This window comes from Amphiura filiformis, chromosome 6 (assembly GCF_039555335.1).
Source record: "Amphiura filiformis chromosome 6, Afil_fr2py, whole genome shotgun sequence".
Lineage (NCBI taxonomy): Eukaryota > Metazoa > Echinodermata > Ophiuroidea > Amphilepidida > Amphiuridae > Amphiura > Amphiura filiformis.
Window position 1 is genome coordinate 13,059,144 of NC_092633.1, and position 15,575 is coordinate 13,074,718.

General features: G+C 35.7%; 1 protein-coding gene across 1 annotated transcript in view; it reads left to right on the plus strand.

Moving 5' to 3' along the window:
* LOC140154991 (mediator of RNA polymerase II transcription subunit 13-like) overlaps positions 1–15,575 on the plus strand; it is an 87,410-nt gene that overhangs the window by 50,177 nt on the left and 21,658 nt on the right. The window contains 6 exon segments of the mRNA XM_072177659.1: positions 1,233–1,385; positions 1,958–2,279; positions 3,869–4,036; positions 6,661–7,461; positions 8,092–8,257; positions 11,529–11,736. Of these exon segments, the coding sequence (XP_072033760.1) occupies positions 1,233–1,385; positions 1,958–2,279; positions 3,869–4,036; positions 6,661–7,461; positions 8,092–8,257; positions 11,529–11,736 (1,818 nt within the window).

Below are 15,575 nucleotides of genomic sequence, written 5' to 3' on the forward strand. Positions count from 1 at the left end.
TGTGGCAAGAATTATATTATTGGCTCCAGTGACTGTGTGTCTGTTTTTAGGAAGATTATATTAAACAAATTTGTTTGGCTGTTTACATCAATTATTACACCATCGATACCTGTATCCATGGACATGTGCTTAGTTTTACAAAATGTAACTTGCTGTCATGAACACAAAAAATGACAAGCTCATATCGCTACATGTGATTCAAATCCATCTCCCACCAGAGAGTGGAAAAGTAAAGCAAGTATTCACTGCGTATGTGGGTGTAATAATGATATGCATTGTATAGGAAATGTTAAGGGGCAAACATGATACTCCAGCTATTCTTACTGTATTTATAAACCATAACATGGAGCTGATACACAAAATATAAGAAACATCAGATATGTAGCCTACATTTTACAGGCTAGTAGTGCATATCATACTGGCTGTATGTTACAATGTGAAATAATGCCATTCAATACAATATTACCCACGAGCAAAAACTATCGATGACTGGCACTAATGCATTTTATTTCTGAACATAGGAAGGGCTGCACATTCATCCTCATTAAATGCACACACGAGGGATTCCATAATGAGGTGCTTTTGATACTGTGTGGCTATAGTACATAGAAGGATGAGGTTGCAAGTTTTTATATTGCAACTGCATACATTTATGTGTAACTACATCCTTCATTGCAAAATTGAGGAAATAAGTTGAGGGGTTATAGTTTCAATTCATGGGTCTTTTTGTGTCTCTGTTATAATAATCTCACATGTAAACAGGTTGGTTGGCCATTTCGAAATAGTTTTTACTATTTTCGATTAAAGCAATTTATTCAAGTACTTGTGCTGTGTGATATTAAGATACATGTACATTTAATGATCAAGTATAACCCTTGCACACAAACTAAACCCCATCATTTTCTGAAGAATAATTAAGGACGGTTTATTAGCAATTAATCATGGGAAGAACTGTCTTTTGCGTACACATGGGGTATGAATTTGCCCATCAAATCCACATGATTGAACAGAAATACACCACACTTTTGGTCTTAGAGATGGAATATTTCTGGTATCATTGAAAATACATATTCTTGCAACTTACCGACAGCACCAATTTATAGTGTTATGAAGGATTCAGGGTAATATCACAGTGAGGTATGATAGCACCTCTTTCATAAGTAGGGCAACAATTTCATCACCGCTGCACTAACTTGATTCCCACCTACCTTGTATATCGATTCATCTTGCAGGCGGTGTACGATTACTCTATCCATCAGTGTATGTAATGGTGCCTCATAGCGAAGATATGATGCCGATACCAACAACTCCGCAGCCAATGGGTAGCAGCTATATGCCTACGCCTGCAGTGCATAACTCCAAAATGCCCTCAGTGGTGGCTGCAGGTAAGTGAAAGCATTTCTTCAGGGCAAAAAAAATGTCTTGGTGTAGTGGTTGTAGAATGAGCTGTAGAAATCCTGAAGCTAGAAAAATTTGCTTCAAATACCTTGTCAAAATGAATGTGTTGAAAGAAAGCAAAGCACTCAGATTTCAACCATTGAAATTTAATTGAAATTTGAAGGCACTGAGCATGTGTAATGCACTATTCAAATATCCACCCCCATCCCAGGGCACTGGAGGGGGTTGTAAGCTCAAGCTGGGATTTATATAAAGGGATTAGGGATTAACCAGTTGGTGCACTCCTAGGGTTGGGGTGTGCAGCATTTTGTAACATGTAATCTCCCATCCCTCGAAATTTGGGATTGGATGGTAGGTTGACGACAGGATTTTGGGATCATGTATTGCCTACAGGGATCCACAGGGGTTGGCAGAATGTACTTATATAATTACATGTAGTCCAAAAGTTAACACCCCCATCATTTCCCCACATTCCCCTGGATAGGGTGGGGTGGGTATCATGTACATGTACTATTTGTTATGATGTTATCAATGATAATATATTTATTTTACATTGCAGCTATGTCAACCATCTCTTTAACACCACCAACATCTCCGCCAGATCAACAAGTTCTCGGTGATCACAAACTTTCTATTATGCCACCATCCGGTATGAACTCTAGTAACAACCTTGCCGGTGGTTACCTAGGTGTTGGGGGTGCCACGATGCTGGACACCATGTATGGTGTCCATCATGAGATAGTAGCACCTCCCAATACTGTGGCTAGCAAATTAGCTGGCAAGATATGGAGAGACTGGACTTTGCCTAGGGACTCCGGGAGGATAAGCCCAGCAGGGTCTAGTCATGGTGGAGTGACACCGGCATCTATGAACAATACAGGGTAGGTTAACTTTTCTTCTCTTATATTCTGTGCTCAATATACATTTTGACAAGAGGGATGAGTCTTATTATTCTTTGCTATTTGCTACAAATGAGTGGGGATCATACCCATTATCTACCAGCTTGTGGTAAACTGGTATATTATACACTAACATAACATGCAGTTTGGGATGGAACAAACAGTCCAGCTGTTATGCATAATATAAAATGATTTTGTCTGTGATCAATGATAAATAAGTACTAAAAAGCCACAAATAATACTAGAATCTGGACCGATTTCATTGAAAGGAAGAAAAAGTCCAAATGAAAAAATGAATTCGAAATATATTTTTTTAGGTTTGCGAAACACTGGTATTGTTAAATCTCAATGAGCAGGCTATACAATTTGTACATATGATCACAGAACATATTGCTTGTGGAAATAAAATTGACTCTTTATGCTCATGTACATAATCACTATATGTATGCATAGATATTACTATGGCACTTACAGCTGTGTGCATAAGCCATCACAGTTAATCATTGTCTCTACCTTATTATCTTAATCTATATTATGGTATCTCATTGTTGAAAAATATATATATGTCAAATTATTAGTGAAAAGTTGCTATTTAATATTTTGGCATTTAATATTGTTATTCCAATATTTTACCTTTTGGGTGAAAACAGTTTTGCGTCAGAGATGTATTGGTAAGCTAGGGTAATAATCGATAAACTACAAATGCTTGAAAATATTTCGAAAATTAGTAACAGCAAAAGCTCATATATTTTGTTCTTGTTTTGAATGCTGCTTGTGTATTATGTTTTTATTATTGCCTTGTATTCAAAAATGTTAAGTAATTTTAGTAACATTTGTCAATACATACATGTGTAAATTTTCACAAATAGTTTAATAAGTTTTTGTGTATACAAGCGAACAATTTGAATTGTACTAATTATGATTATTGATATCATAAAATTGCAATCCGAACCTGTACCATATGGAAAACAGACAAATTGATATCATATCTTTTGTTATGTGATAATTTAATAAAACATTGTTAGAACCAGGTGGTCCTATGAGTGATTTCACAAACATTGCCATACTATGCACAGAAATATTGCAATTGGCCAATTTGTTATTAAAATTTGAATTAAACATTTACAATTCTTTTACCAGGCATGGTCATAGCAATTTTCTTTTCATGGATTGTGTTCATGAGTTACTTACACCTGGTCAGACTGCCTGTGTAAATGGAGAACAAGTTGTTTTTTATGGATTTGTTGTTGTTGCTTGTTTTTTTTGGTTTGACCAGTTCATACAAAGCCATGATGATGTGGAGATTTTGGGACAGATTTGCACTCAAGACTTTGTGATATCTTTCACACATTGTTCAGAGATATAACTTATTATGAAAAAAATCAAAAACATATTTTTTTTTGGGGGGGGGGGGGTGATACCTCGTAGCCTATTCCCAGGACAACCTCTGTGGTTACCTCTCATATATGTTCAATACCACGCACAAGCACACCCCCGTCTGGCCAAGGGCTAATTTGATTTTCAGGAAAAACATGTCTTGATACATCTCTGATTGTTACTTTGCTTGACAGGAGTCAACCTTCAGAGCAACAGCCATCATCTAACAACCAGCCTGAAGAAGGTTCTACTGCAGAGATGAAACCCAACATCATCAATACAAATAATGGGTCATCAGGGGCAACTAACATGTGGGAATTTGTGGATCCAGCTACCAAAATTTCAAATTGCGGTTGTTCAAGGTAAGTTTGAAAAAGTGGTTTGCACTTGTCACTTGTTGCTCACCACTGTGGCCCAGGTTCAATCTCAGCAGTGCCGAGTATGGTTGCTGATCCATTAACACCCCTACCCCTACAGGTTTTCCCCCCAAGTACTCCAGTTTTTCTGTATTCTAAAGTCGGACATCTTCCCATAATCCTGTCCCGTCTAATCCGATTCACCTCGTTGTGTTAAACATCGCTGCATTAAATTGTGCTTCACAACAGCGCCTTGAGATCCACTTTGAGGATATAAGTTGCGCATTATAAATCCCTGTATTTATTTAATTTAATGTGTGTATGCTAGAAGTAGTACTCATTGCAAATATGACATTGATGAGTGAGTGTACACATTGATCATGAAATCAGTTTCAACAGGATTAGCTTGTTAATAGGTCAAGCAAAACAAACGACAACTTTGTGAATAACATATTGTCCAAAGCTGCAACAAACAGGGCTTTAAATGTAAATCCGTGTATATAATTGTATACAGTATACCCCTTTACATGAGTAGCAGGAACTTTAAGCTGTACGAACATTTCCTCTTGTTTGTTATTGACACAAAATACTGTGAAATACGTATGAAATTTTATGTTCTGAAGTATTGAATAATTTTTTGCAGTACTTGACATTCATAAAATCAATTTTAATTGACAATATTGTGCAAACTCTCTTCTTTTTCTAAATCCGCGAACTAAATTACTGAGATTTTCTCAAGAATTTCTTTAAAACAGTGAAAATAACAGCGAGGTGAAAAAAACTCAATTCTTTCAGTGCAGGAAATGACCATTATGGTTTCCTGCTTGGATTTTAAGACTAGGACTTAAATATGTACACAAAGCAATAGTGTGTTCATTGGCAGGATTCAGTGACAATCACTGGCCTTATAACCTGACTCTCAGTCTTTTCAATAACCTGTCAATGTATCATATTAATTACTAAACCCATTCCTTGTCTCCCAAATCTGTTGTATCGTTGTGTTGAAATTTGGAGATAGATTTGCGATGCACCATCACGTCAAATGCTCCTGTATTAAGGCCTCAAGTGTATTAATTATTATGCATTTAGTGGGAGTTTCTGATTTTCCCATGATTTCTTACCATAGCATGATGAAGAAAGTGACACTTTTGCAACATGACATATGATCTATATCTGTTGCGAAAGTGTTAAAACCAGACAAATGTCAGAGGAACTTTCTTTGTCAAAAGTTTTGGATGAATTTAAATTGTTGCTTCAGGGTAGAATGGCTAATGTGCATAGAAAATTGTGTACCTTGAATTACAAAATTCAGTATATCACATACATGTAGAGCAATTGGTGTTTTGTTCACCAGGTAATAAGGGTTAATGATCACTACAACCAACAACTAAGTAGTCAAGAATGCATTCATATGACAGCTTTTAATGGGCGGTATTTGTGGATATTTTTCCATGTCATTGTGATATAAGTAGAGATTAGTGATCTCAATGTTCTGATTCATGATATATGAAGCCACCATCAGATTACGTCATGTAGTGTTAATCAAGTAGCACATGTTTCACACTGTAACATTTAAAAACAAATGGATGTTCTGTAATATTTGCAAGGAAATTGTCGAATGCAAATATTGAATTGACCAGCATTGCCTAAGCCTATTTGATAAACTAGGGAGCATTTTGTGCTGGATTCAGACAAGCAATATTACCTATCGCTGTAAATGGCGCATCGTCGTTTACACTCCAGTAAACAATCTCATAATCTAGACCAGGACAAAAGTAGTCGCATTTGCCATAGGTAAACAAACATAATAAATTCAACCATTGCTCCATTAAATACATGCATCTTGATGCTGATCAAGAAATTGATGATATTGATATTTGAAAAGCAAAGGTTAATTTGTGGACGCCATTTTCCCAGTAATACAAAACATACATATATATTGCAATATACGTCATCGTGTTTGTGGCATGTCTAAACATTGAACAGCTGGTGAAAATATAGGTAATCGGGTCAAATATATGTTTGCTTAATAGCATTAGACATGTTAACTATGTACCAAATTCATTAAGGGTTTTTGTGGTTTCCTGTGCTTTTTATTGCACTACATTCCCTGAAGAATATTATTGTTGCAAATTATCTTCTCTTTTACTCTGCATTGGAGAATATGCAAAGTGAAAACAAGTGGTATTCCTGATGGGTGGGTAGTTCCTGATATATTACGGCTTTCAATACAAACCAAACTTGTAGTGCAGAAAATCATATTCTATTGGCCACTACCGGCCCACCAATAGAGATTTCCTACAGATTATGCGCAATGTGAATTTGAAATATTTTATCCTGTTTAATTTTGTGTGTGTGGGGGAGGGTATTTGCTGTAGGTTCATATTTATATCAAAAAAAAATTGCTTTTTTATGTTGCGCCAATCAAACAATTTTTCCTAGGCCTTACTTTATGTCAAATTTAATGTTGTACAATAGCCTCTAAATGAAAAAGAACAAGTAAATATATGTGGTCATTTTTGAATATGAACTTGGAAGTTCTGAAACCTAATTACGATAGTGTTATTTGCATTTTTAGCATCTTCTACAAAATTTTGATAGTAACATTTCTATTTCTGTTTTTATCATAGGCAAAAGGCATCGATGAAGCCCAAGGCATCATCAGCAGCTTCATTTGGTAAATCTCCTCCCATGCCAGGACATCCTAGTTACAGTAACAATGGTTCTAGCAGTAAACATAAATCAGACTCTAAACAAGATAGACAACAACGAAACCAGCGGCCTATCACGCCGTTTCACCACCGTGCAATGATGGCTGAAGACTTCATTGCTATTGAACATGAAATGGCCAATGACAGACTTACTGCCGCTACCACGGCAACTCCAGTCCCAATGGGACCTTCGTCCTCCTCATCGCAACCAGATGTGAAGCTTAGTAGTGCAAATGCGAAATTCACTCAACCGAGTCCAGCATTTCGACCTGTGGGTACGGCAGATTCGAGCCTGACAGAATCTCCCCCGTCCGTTGCGCCATCCCCACTAGTTCCCCCTCCATCAAGTACTACGAATCCCATTGAAAATCAAATGCCAACGTTGAGCCCGTATCCACGCACTGGCAGTGATTCAGGCACGCCGACTACAACCAACGCACCTACAGTATTATCCAGAACTGAAGTAGCTATGAATGCGTTAGAAGGCCATGATGGGAGTGCCCACATGGATGTACATAAACTGACTGCAGAACACGGGGTTGTCCCCCACAGTATTGATGGGAAAGATGAAGATGAGGATCTGTTGTGGCAGTGTTTTAAATTGCCATTAGGACAACATACGGATTATAAAAGGCCACTGTTGCCTCATCAGAATTGTGAAGGAGAGGAGTTGGATGAAAATAGTTTGGATGCTCTTTATGAAGGAGACAATAGCAATGAGTAAGTCATCTTGCATTTGTTTGTCTTCATTACTTTCTTTTATCTCCCCAGTTCATTGTATTGTTTCTGTATACCTCTTGTGTCATCATCTCCTGATACTGTTATTATAATCAATGTGATTAAAAGTATCTTTGGCAATTTGATGATGAGTAATCCTATAATATGCTAAAATGTTCACTGACCGTGTGATTTATGAGATTCTAAATTGATATCAATTCGGATTTCTGAGCCTAGCTAATTAATGGTTTGTTTTGAGCATTGTATGTGAAAGTACCCACATGTTGGGGCATGTGTAGATTAAGCCATCTAGTGAAGTGTATGGATGAATACTAGGAACAAAGGAGCTGTCATTTTGTAAAGTTGTTCAGCAATGATAGGATTAGAACACATTTGTATCTCATGCGCCTTTCAGTGTATGTGCGTTTCTATGTTTGTTCATGTTTGTGTGTTAGTTTGTTGGTGGAAGGTTTATAATGTGTGAGATTAAAGAATCATGATCGAATTTGCCTGATATAAAATTCACCTTTTTTGTGTAAATAATGTGATAAATATTGTGTTTTTAGTCAAGAAGGTATAATCGATCAAATTTATGTTTATATAAATGGTTAATATCATCCATCTCATCCACAGAGTCTTTTCGCAACCATTAAAAAAGCTGAAACAAGAGCGAACAGTACCAGTGAATAACTATGAGCTGATGCCTGGTGTATTCACTGCAGAGATTGACATCAAAGCACCTAGGATACCCTCACCGGACCCTGTCGATCCATACGAGTTTGACGACACATCACCGACAGTATGTATTTCTTAAATTTGATCAACAAATCAGCTTTCTTGTATCAGAAAGCCCCAGACTATGCTATTTAATCCCGTGATCCATACAAGTTTCACAACACATTACTAAGAGTATATATTTCTTACATTGCATAAGCAACACATCATATAATCAACAGACTTGTATATAATACATTACCATTTTAAAGTATTTCCTCCATGTTATATTTTAATCATATAACATGATAACAATTTCAAAAATTAAATTGAACTCATAACCTGGAATGCAGAAAGTGTGCAATCTGCAAATTTAGAATACTGAATTTTTGTGTTATTTTTTGTTAATTTTATTTTAATGTTGACATCATAACAAGGGATTTAAAAAACAATTATCATGATTTAGTCCAGTGTCAGGTTGCGATATGGGAGTGTAGGGGTGGGTGAAAGCAACATAATATAGTCTGGGTAAAAGTGTGCAAATCCAACATGCGTGAACATTTAGTTTTAAATTGTAGTACTTAGTGTAAGGTAAATGTTAAGTGTATTCTAACAAAGCTTATTGATTCAGAACTGTCAAGATAGGTTTTGACATTGATTCTGTTTGAATATCTGAAGTATTCATCAACACACATAGGATAAACTAAGTGTGCAAGAATTGTAAATATTATCAGGCATGAGAATCTTCAGTTTTTAAACTGAATTCAGTTTTTTTTGTTTTCAAAATTTCCGCAACTTTATTTAAATTCAGCCTGTTTTTGGTACTTTTTGCCCAATTTCACGCGCATTTTCAGTTTTTTCAGTTTTTTTTAGGAAAGTGTAGTCTCATGCCTGTATTATGCCTGGCTGGCAAAGATGTTAAATTATTTCTCCTGGTACAGTTACTGATAGACAGGTACGCATTATGCACAGTGCATCTTATTGATTTAATGGCTAGCCAGTAGCTATTTTTACCATGAAACTTAATACTGTTACAAGTATTATTATGACGTATACACTATACAGTATGTGAAATGTTCACTTTGGCGACGGGAAGCAAATGTGTTAATCAGTATTGTTATTGATCTGTAGCATTGTTCTTTTGTCATTCATGTAGAAAATGAAATTTGTATATAGTAGATCATGATGTTACAATGTGGTGGATTCTGTACTGTTTGTAATTTACACCAATTTAAATTGGCCTCATTAAAATATTAAACCTTAAATAAAAGTGGAAATTTTGTTTCTGTGCTGACCAGTAAGAATTATGTTCTTGGAAAACTTAACATTGTAAAAGAAATATTATTTACACAAAATGAAAAAAAAATGTTTGGTTCCCTAAGAAATCATTATTTTGCCAGACCTTATTATTTGGAGGAAAAGATTCAAATCTATTATCAAAAGTGGCATCATGAATTTCATTAAATTTAATGTAAGATGATGCTACAGTGATGCAGGAAAATTATTTGGTTTTAGTTGTCCATCTGTGCTCAATTTAATATTCTGTACAAGAAATATTTCTTGGGCTAGGACAGTTACTTCTTTTGTGTAATTTCCAATGTAAAACATGCTTATGTTTTTAAGTTTGCAAGTTAGAAATAAATATCCATTTGTTGAATTAATTTCTTGTAAATAGACTGGGAAAATAAATAAGTATGTTAACCTTGAACTGTCTATCAGGAATTCAGAATAATGCAATTGCAATCTAAATATCGAAGTTAAGTGGGATCATATTTATTGTATGGTTATATGTCAACAAACATTGGCATGCAGATAATGTTTATCATGATTCCATTTTATTAGTGTTAATTAGTTGTTGTCATTTAAAGACAATAACTAATTACACTCTGCTGACTGAAACTTTCTCAATAACCACCTCCCCAGACCAGACATAGATTGAGCTAACAAAAAAACACACTATTGCATAGTAGTGATTACTAGTAATTGCCATCAAAATCAAATATATTTGTCTGGTAAAACAATGAGATTCCAACTAGTCCCATTGTTTGTATTAAACAAAGGACATGTGATAAAAGCTGATTTTAACATTTTCCTGTAATGGTATCATGAGTATAAAAAGATGAATCAAACTGATAATAACTTTAATTTGAGGAGAAACCAATATTACCGTAACCACCCGGGTATAAGCCCACCTTCAGGTATAAGCCCACCCCCTATTTTTCAAAACATTCTAGGAACAAGGGTGCACTCGGCTATAAGCCCAGTACTAAATTTTTGCCAAGTTCTTAAATCAAATCAATGCTTTTCTCTCACATTTAAGAAAAAAAAAAAAATATATCAGCTGATAATTAACATTCCACACTTAGAATGTCAAGTTAAGAAATTGACATAGATGATAGAAATTACTGGCACATTGGGCATACAAATGGGGATGATTCCCGGGGATGATTTTTCTTATTTGTAAATTCAAGTACTAGCCCCTCCCCTGGTATAAGCCCACCCCCATTTTGAAGTGAAATCTGCTATCTAGGGGGTGGGCTTATACCCGAGTGGTTACGGTAATATTGAATGTAGATGATGCTATTCTTTATATGTTTTTATTTAGCTATCTATAAATAAGTACAGTTTAATTTGCTGCTGTTTTATTTGCTTATCACACAAATAACAAGAAATGGCTGGCCCGATGTGTGATACTATCTATCTAGTATTGTCAACATGTGTTATTGAATAGACTAGGCCTTGCTTGACTGACTGACTGGTCCTCATCATTTGAAGGCTTTGTGTAACCACAGTTCAAAGTCCAAACCTTTTTTTTTTTACGTTGTATGTTGACTTTGCATAATCATGAGAAAAAATATGCCATGGATATGGTGGCTATGAACAAATGCTTTGTGCAATTCAAATTGGAGTCTTACTGTTAATTTGTAATCCTTCACTGAATTAAAACCAAATTGTACATTTAATGATAATTTTGTGGCTATGCGATAGACTGTATTGTTCCTAATAAGTGTCCCAGCCATATTAAATGCCCCGTTTATTTTTTTCAATGAAAAAGTGACAGAAATAAGACTTGTTCAACAAATGAGGTCCTAATGTTTTCTGACATGATTCAATTAGCCAGTCAGGCTTTACGCAATACACGTAACATTTGCAAAAAGTGTGAAAGAGAGGAACTCTGAATTGTGTAATACCTTAAAGGATGCACACTTACAGTAGCAATGGGTTACAGAAATGATGTTGGCATCAGTTGTGTAGATATAACATGCAAATTATATTTATAAATGTGATCCTTTTAATGTGAAGGACAATGTCTGGCTGATATGATGCTTAATCTTGTTACAATAATTTCCTTACAGCAGTATGCTAAAGATGGTAAAGCCCCAATGATGAAGAAAGGCAAAGATGTCAAGGGCAAGACGCCAAAAGGTCTGATTGCAAGAAGAAACAGCAAGAAGTTACAAGAGAGGAAGAAAATGGAAGAAGAGGCACAGAGACGAGCATCGGAAGAGGAGAAGATGAAACATGAGCATAACTCACAAAATGGCGCACAGAATGGTGATGATGGTAAGATTGGAATGAAATGTTTTTGTTCTTAGGAACTTGAATTTTCTGTTGGTGTTTCATTTGAAAGTTGCAGTATTATTCTTATGATATAGTGGAGAATAATGTTCTTTTTAATATCATCATTTAGAATACTTGTGACTTCCAAATGAAAAGTATCTTCCCTCTGGAATAATTATGATCACTGAAGTATTGGGCTATTCCATCTGTAATCCACACTACCCCTGTGGTATATTTTGGAAATATCTTCTACAGGGGGAGTATGAATTCAACTTGAATCTTCCACAGTGAGATGAGTTTCAGATAGAGCTGGTTATGTGGTAATTCCATTTGAAATTCATACTCTCCCTGTGGAAGATATTTCCAAAATCTTCCACAGGGGAATGTGGATTTTAAATGGATTATCAGTAGAAGTACATGCTGGAGCATTCAGAATTGTTCAACTTGTTGGCAGAAATGGCCAAGCACTGCAACAAACTAAGTGTTTGAAAAACTATGTATGGGATGTTGCTTACATGGATGGATAACCAATTTTGTTTCTTAAAGAGTTGAAGGCCTTGTGATTTATGTGGTTACTGCAAAAGGTAATCAGCCAGATCATATGTTCAAATCCTGGATGAAGTGCATTTTGATCAGTATCTGTTTATTGTCCATGTCACTTTTATTGCCATACTAATATTGTAAATAACTGATGTGATTTTGTTCACATAAATGAATTCTCGATTTGTGACTTTGGGACAATGTATTGTCAATTGAACCAGTTTGGGTTGTGTCATTTGGTCACATTGTTCTTGACATGTTTATTGTTCTAAGTTGTTAATTCAAGCATGTAAAACTTTTCAGTTGACTGATTCAAAGTGAGCTTCCTGAATCATATCGCAGTAAGGCAGAGATCAATGTTTATGTTGCCTATAATATATCTTCAGAAGCATGACCTGAAATCCTGCAGAAAAACAGGTCAAATATCACTTGTTAACAGGAAAATGCAGAAACAATCCCTGTGGCCAACTGCAGACTTAATCACTGTATGTGACCTAATTAGTTTACGAGGTGCTGAATTAGATCATTGCAAGATGTTGTAGTATATTACTGTACTGACGCAAGTATAGTCCCACCTTTGAGTAAAGTCTCACCCCCAATTTTTCAAAAAATGTCAGAAGTTTTTTATTTTTTCGGGTTTGGAGTGTGCCTGGACCTAGAGCTAAATGCTAGGATCATTCATGATCAAATATTTTATGTCTTTTGAGGAGAAAAATGTATATCTTCAATACGAAAGGTCATAATTTTCAATTGATAAACAGCTTTTCCTCCCAGCTACATACACTTTAAGTACATATCCTGACCTGCCAACTGTCCCTCATTTTCAACTGTCCCTCATTTTGGGACTGTCCCTCATTTGGGGTTTTCCAAAGTGAATGAGGGACAGTCCTGCTTTCTGAAAATTTCAGTGATGGCAAATTTAAATGTAAAAACAGCAGAAAATAATGCAAATTTCACTTTAAAGTTTTGCTATAGCATTCTCTTGATAAATTTAGACCTGCAAAACCTTCCTGAATTCTGAAAGTATTGCACACCTCAAGTCTTTGAATTTGTCGGTACCTGCTTTGTGTACATGTTCAAGGTTTCGGCCTTAATATCCCTCTTTCTGACTTAGTAGGTTGGCAGGTCTGGATATCATTAGATTTATAAAGTTTGCTTGAAGGACTGTGAAATATCAATAATTTAAAAAAATATCAATTTTTAATAATTTGCCATAAAATTTGTATTATATCGCAAATTTCAAAAATCAAAATTATGTGATATCAGAAGGACATTCCTCGTATTCAGAATGCAATTTGATATGTCTGATGTACTCTCATGTCCCACAAAAAATACTGTGCAACTACAAACGTTGTTATCCGATCCCTTAATAGATTGAAAACATGGTAAGTCAATGTTGGAAAACATTGATATTTTTCAATACTGGTTAGTGGTACATTGAAACATCACAACACCTTAAAACCAGACAGTCGCATGTTAATTAAACAGTGTTGTAATTGAGGATAATATTATAGTAAAAACACCTGGTACCACAATCTATGGGTCAACAAACCAGATTATCCTGTCACATGTGATATTAGTAACAATAAATTTACTCAATTTTATATTAATTGTGCACTGGGGGAGGAAGTTAGAAAATTTCATAGTGACTGTTAAGTAGAAAATGGTACTAAAGAGATAGGAGGTACATAAAACTAAAATATAAGGCTCGATCAAATTTATGAGAAAAGGATTTTTCAAAATGAAAAGAATAAGCTTAAGTATATTTCTATAGTGGAAATACAGATAGGAAATCAGCTCCCTATGGTAGTTACTGGCTTCCCGATGCGGAAATCTGGCATCAAATTAAAGAAATGCTGATCCTTTGACATTTTGTTTGAGAGTGCGATCCCATCAATTATCCTAAATCACCAGCCATCTCCTCTGTGTTGAATCTTGGCCTGTTACACATCAGTTGCTACTGTAATTTAGTGTGAAATGGGTGCATTTTTGCAGGCAGTTTCATTAAGGGGATTTTGCATATCACAAATGGCGGTGAAAGAGAATTCCAGAAATTTCCTGGTAATTGTCCGAGGACAGTCGGCTATGATGGTTGCAACTAAAGCTAATAATGGTCTTGGTTGTAACCATAGTCAACTTAACTGTGCAACCACATCTTTAGAAAGACAAGTGTGGAAGCCAACACTGTGAGCCAATTGCTCGGGATTTGACACTATCTTCAATGAAATTTACACTGACTGCACTTGGCCAAAAGTACTATGGCATCAGATTTTCCTGATCAGATGGCATTGGCCATCCAAGTAAAAATATTTGGCAGGTCCATGATATGATGTAGGACTTGGTTTCCTTTACATAGCTATATATACTTTATCTGATGACGACTACAGCTTGACAACGCTTGTATAACTCCCATTTTATACAGTTCTGAAGTTAATGAGTTTGAAGTAAATCGTGTAAGGTCATAGATATGGGGACATGTATGCTTGGATGATATTGTTTTAATGATGTGCACAATTGGATGGTTCTTTGTTATGCTCTTTCTCATCAAGTGTTTTTGATCTTGTGATATGTAACATATGTCATACTGAAGACAAGCATGTACTAAACTACTTACTGGTTGTGTAATGGTTGAATCAGAGGTTACACTTGGGTCATGTCAATGCAGCAGTCATTTGCTGTATACACCCATACAGTAAACTAATACAAGTTGGCAAGCTAAATACAGGAGCTCCGTTCACTGTGCTAAATATGAAACCCTGTCTGACTGAATGGTGGTATTCTCCAGTGCCTGACTGGTTAATGTGGAAGTAGCTGACTGGCTTTCTAGCTGGCTGCTTGACTGATGAGCCATGTGTTTTAATGGTGATATTATTAGGGACAAAGTGTTACTCTGTCAATTATTGCACAATACTGAAATCATTGGAAAGTTAATGGGGTGCAATTACTTTATCATATTCATTTAGCTGAATGTTGTCAGTCTAGTCAAGCTAATGTTTAGGTTTTATTTTACCACTCTATCCATATAATTGTTGTTTGAGAATCTTTTTGTTCAGTGAGTTACTACTTTTAGTCAAGGCTTATTTCTAAACAACGCCCTTGGGGGCAACCCGAAAATCCAAAATCCCCCAGACCGACTCAAGTGAAAGCAGGGAAGCATCTCGAGGTTTATTAGCTGCAACAGTATAACATTTCACAGATATGGCTGTAAGCCAGTCTCTCAGTCCAGCTGGCTGTTACAGTTGCTATTTCTGCAGCCAGCTCATAATACTAAACATTGAGTCAAAGTTCCTCAAACTGTCAAA